General features: G+C 35.4%; 1 protein-coding gene across 4 annotated transcripts in view; it reads left to right on the forward strand.

Annotated features, from left to right (window-relative positions):
* The window catches only part of UBR3 (ubiquitin protein ligase E3 component n-recognin 3), a 98119-nt gene extending 96580 nt beyond the window's left edge, over positions 1 to 1539 (forward strand). For all 4 annotated transcript variants that reach the window (XM_059853047.1, XM_059853048.1, XM_059853049.1 and 1 more), the window contains 2 exons: positions 433 to 572; positions 1183 to 1539. In XM_059853047.1, coding sequence (XP_059709030.1) covers positions 433 to 572; positions 1183 to 1300 — 258 coding nt within the window. In that variant the 3' untranslated portion in view covers positions 1301 to 1539. The remainder of the gene's footprint in view (positions 1 to 432; positions 573 to 1182) is intronic.
* Positions 1540 to 6618: the final 5079 nt, after the last annotated feature.

A 6618-nucleotide genomic window follows, 5' to 3' on the forward strand; every position in this document is an offset into this window, starting at 1 on the left:
AACAATATAGACTGTTGTAAAAGAGGTAATACTAGGTTTTTCTAAATACTTTCTCTTGGTTTTGCCTTCTATGGAAAATATTTGGTAATCCTATACAGTTTGCTATACAACAACAATTTCAAAATATTGTATGTAATTTTTTGCTTATTTTTTGTAATTCAGTTTTTTACGTGGTAACAAATATCCTCTCTTGCTGAGTAGGGAAACATTTTTATATGCAGGTGGTGTAATGGCAGCACAAGACACTGCATTCTAGTTTGGACGGAGAATTTTGGGGCAGGCTGTCCTTTGGCAAACTGTCTCTTTCTCAATAATGTCTGCATGTTATTTGAAGGAAAACAAAGTATAATTTTTTAATTTCTTCTGTGTCAAAGTTGACAGATATTAACAAAATCTTTGCACTCTTGCCTTTCTACACCCATTACATTACAGCATTCTCAAAACTGTGGAGCTGGGACAGGAATATTCCTTTTGATTAATGCATCTGTAATCATCATCATACGAGGCCATCGTTTCTGCCTTTGGGGTTCTGTTTATCTCGATGCACATGGTGAAGAAGACAGAGATCTTAGGTAATGTTTTCATTACAGCTGTGTTTCATTGTTGGTGCCTCTGTGTAGTTCAACTTTGTCTTGTAACATGCAATAACAGATAATACTAGATCTCTACCTTCCTTGTGTGGAAAAATAGAAAATCCCCATTTATTGCAACTTGGACTGACTTTTATTGGCTTGGCTTTTTGAGGATTTTTTGGCCCAGAGGTGGTGTAGTCATGATCATTGAGTTCTACCAGGACCCCAGCAGACAGGTTACCATGTTGCTATGCCCAACTGTGGTTAATTCTGTGTTGTGTTGGGAAACACTTGCTTCCCAGTGTTATTGTTTGGCCTTTAATCAAACAATGCAGTTGGATTCCAGTGTAGGGATGGAGCATAACTTCCAAGCTACACATGACTGAGAAAACAAGTGATTGTTTCTAGATTCTGCTATGCAGTGTGAGGAAGGGAAGTCCCAGCAGTTACCCTACCAGAAGCAAAAATGAAAACCCCTCACGAATAAAAATGCATGTTTACCCTGCAAAAAAGTTGTACGAGTATTGTCTTGATTATGAAATGAAGCATCTTTCCATTTACTTGGCATATTAACTGTTTATTTTCTTCTTCCTTTTTTTTTCCTCCACAGGCGTGGTAAACCCCTATACATATGCAAGGAAAGATACAAAGTGCTTGAACAGCAGTGGGTGTCTCATACTTTTGATCATATCAATAAAAGATGGGGGCCACATTATAATGGCTTGTAAATCATCGTCATCATCATCTACTCACCATATAACTGCTGTTACCATGAATGAATGCATCTTGACTGACAATAGCTTTAACTGAATGGAAATTTGGCTCCTTGGCTCGGGGTGGAAGCGGGTATGGGCATAAAAGGGAAATGGAACTTTGTCAACATGTGGAATCTGTGCAAAATGAGCTGTTGTTGCTACAAAAGAATGATACAATAATTCAAATTAAATCCTCAAAATGGTGTGAGCAATCTTATTGCACTCAGTAGTCTATTTTTCTTGTGTTTTTTAAAGTCCATTATTGTTAAGAAGCACAAATTTACTTGGAGCTGTTTAGAGGCTCCAGGGGTAGCTGTCTGGGTTTTATTTTACTTTGCATGGAGTTGAGTTTTTAGCAATTTTTGCTGAAACGGTGTATATGTCTATTACATCTACTAAGTATGTTGGATAACATTTCTTTGCCTTTTTTGTGTTGGCTTGACGTTTTGACTTGATAGGCATTTGTAATTAGGTCTGTAAAACGACTGTGAGACTGCATGGTAATAACTGGTCTGAAAGGTGAATTTTAAAGAGTATTTCACTTATAGAGATCTATTGAAATATTTCAGGCATTACTGAAAACTTACACATTCTCAGGAACTTCATTTTTTTTTTTCCTCCATAAGTAAATGAAATAACTGTAAATTAGGTATCTTACTGCTCTTCATGTAATCCAGAACACACATTCTGTCTTCATTTTTTTTTCCAGGAAGGAGCCTTTCTTTTTTTTCATATCATTTGAATAAATTGTTAATGATAACATACAGAAATTTCTGTATATAGGGAGTTTGTTTGGTGCCCAATTTAGCAGATCCCAGTTACTAGCATAACAACCATAAGCCTGCCTATCATTCCAAACCAGATGTATGTTTTAGAATGATTGGATTAGAAATCTGCAGGCTATTCTAAAAATGAAACATAATTTTGTATCTTTACTGTCATTTCAGGAGGTTCCTCAATATTGTATTTGTTTAAAGTAATCACTGTTCTTTCTCCTTGGTTTCCTAAAAAGGAAAAATTAAAAAAAAAAAAATTAATTCAACAGAGGTAGCCAACATGAGCTACCCAGTGCATGTGCAGCCTCACTGGATGAATGCCAAAACAATTTATGCTTAGAGGACTAAAAAATTCATGAGAAGAGGCATAACTGGGCTAAAATCCATAGCGTAAGTAGGTAGGAAAGATTATAGTCGAAATACTGGTATGTAATATATTGCTACAATTGTTTTTCACAAATCTTGGACATTTGTGGGCTATTTCATACAGTACTACCAAGCAGTTCCCTGGTAGTTTTGACTTCCACAGCTTGTGTGTAAAATAAACTTTGTATGTGTAAAATAAAAACATCTTATGCTAAAGCCACATATACAAAGAAAACAATTCCCCAGTGGAAATCATTATCTAGTGAAAAGTGTATAGGGGAAATAAAATGACTGTATAGCAATCAAGAACAGACCGAAGGAAAAGTAAATACGATGAGTTTTTCTGGATATCTGCAATTTGAAAAACCCTACAATAAAGGATACTGGTTTTTATACATACATATAAATATATATATATATTTCAAAAGTATTACACTACTTCCTATAAGATTAGAATTACTCTGTTTCACTGACTAAATGGCTGTGTCTTTTCCAAAATATTACTTTTTTGATACTGTATTATAAGTTCTGCCTGTGATATTTTTGCATTGCTCATTAAGAATATCAGGCCATTTTGTAAGTGTGGTTAAAGAGCAAAAAGATTCTTTACATTGCCAGCATAACATTATTACAGGGCTCATGAACTTGAGTGATCTGTAGTTTGAAGCTCCAATGCTTTATTTACAAGAGATAATGTGTCCAGAATTTGATTACTGTGTTTTATTTAAAACAGAATGTTCTCTGATTGTGCATATGGATGTGAAGTAAAACTATTAGCCTTAATTTTAACATTTGGGTATTTCATAGTGGTTATTATAGTACTGGTGAATTAGTCACCAGTCAATTTAAAAACTACAAAAAATTACTTGGTTGAAAAATTGTACTTGAATATCCTTGCATGCTGCTAAACAAGGATTTTTATTTCCCCCCTAACTTTTTAAATCCTACTTTATTAAGCTAACCTTGAAAAAGAGCAGGTCCAAACTAGAGTGGTGTGTGTGTGTATTACTCAAATGTTCTGGTGTGATATCCTGTATGAATGACCATTTAAGTACAGTACATTACTGTAGACTTTAAATCAATCTTTATAACACATCAGAAGAGTACAAAACTAGGAATACAATAATTGGCATTGTAAGATATGTTAATAAAAGTCTACTGTCAATCTGTGTGTTCATGAAATTTTTTCTCTCTGCCCCTGTAATCTAAAATGACACTGAATTCCACCCAATAGTCAGGCAGTTATTTAAATGTTAAAACCTTATGCATGCAAAGTACTTTGCATAGAGAGTAAACCTGGTACGTGTTTTAATTTATTGCTTACAGCCATGTATTTTACAATAGTAATTTGGATTATTTTACTCATAACTATAGCACTTAAAGTAGTGCTTAAGTGTATTCCAGCTATTCCAGCATTGCTGCTACAAACTGCTAAAGTTAAATTGTTGTGAAACTACTTTTGGCAAAACTGCTTGATCTTTTCTGTCAAGTCTTATTCTGGAATAACTATTACTTCAATTTGATGAATGTAATATTTATGTATTAAGTTTTTTCTTTTCTTTTGACCTTTGAGAGATTTGGTGGAACAGTCTTCTTTTGGCCTTGACCTTTGGATAACAGCATCTTTGCTTTTTCAGTGGCCTGAATTTTTTAATGAATATTTGCATCACCCCTGCAATAGGAATCTTGTATAACTCACAGTATTTCACTAGGAAATTACATTTTTCTTTTAAAAACAAGATCTTTTCCTACAGTATCTAACAAATGTTATTCTTTACTTCAGAATCCCATGAGATCAGTTCACACTGTATGCATAGCCACCAGGGGAGACTTGAGTTTTGTGGTGATTTTGATATGACTTCTATCTGATTTTCATCTAACCCAGATTCTGCGCTCCTGTTTTTCAATTTCTTTTCTCAGAGGTGGGGGCAGTGATGAATGGAGCCTGTCTGACTATTAGCATAGATGAGAATGAAATTATGCTGTTTGCAAAGAAACCCACAGCGATGACCTGAGCCAATGTGTGGAGGTGCCAGTTCTGAATTACCAACCACGGGATATAAGGAAGTGCACATAATCAGACGAGTCTGGCGCTGTGTGTCAATTTGTGTTGTTTGTTTTTGTTTGAGTGAGATTGCTCACTGCAGTCAGTGATATCTGTACTGCTGGGCTGATAAATGTCTCCTTTTGGTAGGGTGCAGTGCCCAAAGCCCCTGCTTGCATGTTTTCTCAGATGGGCAGTAGTTTCTCTGCAAATTCTCTTACGCTGAGAAGCTGCAGTGAGTTCAGCCTTGCAGCTTACCCTGCTTCTTCTCCAAATGCAATGTCTAATACATTTCCCATTATTGGATACCTTTGACTCATTACTACTAAGTTTTTTAATAATTTTGATTGAAAACAATTATGCTGGACTTATTCCTCATAGATGGATTTATTTTTTAATGTTATAACAAAACAAAGGAAGATAACCTTCAGAGATTAGAGCTGGAAAAAACCCCAAGTATTCTTCATGCCTGATACTGAGAAAAGTAGAGTTAAAATGTTTACTGTCCCTACATTTTGGCCTTAAATCTGGTGACCAGATATGCACAGGTCGCATTTCAATGTAGAACACAAGTGCATACTAAAGCACTTGCCAAATCAGAACAACATGTTCTCAGGGATTACTTGTAATACTGGCAAATAACTAAAGTAGATAATGAGCCTTTGTTTTGCAGGTGTCAAGGAATATACTTTGCACCTTGCAGTTGAAGCCACTAATTCAGTTTGCTGTGAAAAGTTACTTTCCTTCTGTTTCCTTGAAAGACTGAATTTCTCCTTTCTTTCATGCATTTGTTGTCTCCATGTTGTATATGCAACTGCTTTGTTTGTGTAGTACTGCACAACAAAAGAAGCCTAAACCAGCTGGAGAGCCCTCTGCAACTGTACAGCAATACTTTGTGAATAAATTCCATTTTCTCAGAGTACTTAAAGTAGAGATAGCCAGGGGGGTGCAGCTTGAAAGTTAGTTTGTAGAGACTCTGGCTGCTTTCATGCTCTGTGGTGCTGGTCATTTTAGATTTGTCACACATCAGCTTTGAAAATTTAAAACTAACTTTGCATTTTTTCCAAGTATCTCCACAGTCCCTAAAAGAAATTGCCTTTGTTCTAGGATAATTTCCCGTTGTTCTCAGGAGAGTTTAGTATGGAGCTGGTGTTTTAATCTCAGTTCTGCAACAAGGTACTTGGTGACAATGCTGATGTAAACATACACATCATATAAAATACAGACCTGTAGGTTTTGTTAAACTAAGATCTTTGGGACAGCTGAAGGGACTGTTACATATTGTTTCCTTTAGGTTCTCTAGCTGTCTGCTTTATCCTGCTTGTTTTGTCTCAACTTGTAAGCTCCTTTATCCAACAGGAACACCTCCTGTTTGGATCAGTAAGTAAGTTCTTTTCTATTATGTTAGATCAACTGGTATTGGAGCAAACCGGTAGCAGGGTCTTCCATCATCAATAAATGTAAATGTGCACACAGGACTTAAGTGAGGTATGGCCCTTTCATGTTTTATGTTCATGCTTTTTGCATTTTTTCAAACTTTGCTGCCTTCAACCTCAAATATCACTCCTCACACAAATATGTTGGCAGTAATCAAAATCAACAGGAAAATAAAATGGGGTTGTTTCCCATAGTCAGATGTGATTCTGGACAGAATAATACCTCTTCAATATCTCTGTATCAACTTTTTTGTCCTGCAAAGAGCTGTTATCTCAAGAAATAAGTACTTTCTGAAAGTTAAAGAGGCTTATTGCCTTTCAATACTTAGTGCAGTATTTGTATGACTAATACTCACAGCAGGTGACTGATGTAATTCAAATAACCTTCAGATACTTGCCTATTCAGAAATGGGTCACACTTCTACTTTCTCCCTGCTTGGATTGGGTATTTTTTAGTTACATAACTTAATAGGAAGACTTTTTACAAAATATTTCCCTTATACAAGAATATTAAAAAAAAAAAATTAGAAGGATGCTATTTTAGCAACATCTAATTCACAGACTGGTGTTCTTTTCTTTTAATCCTGGGCAAAATTAGGGACTATTAATCAGATTACTGCATGTAGTTTTACAATTCCAGTCTGTCTAATCAAACAAGTAAGAAATCCA

Source organism: Haemorhous mexicanus, chromosome 8 (genome assembly GCF_027477595.1).
Source record: "Haemorhous mexicanus isolate bHaeMex1 chromosome 8, bHaeMex1.pri, whole genome shotgun sequence".
In the NCBI taxonomy this organism is placed as follows: domain Eukaryota; kingdom Metazoa; phylum Chordata; class Aves; order Passeriformes; family Fringillidae; genus Haemorhous; species Haemorhous mexicanus.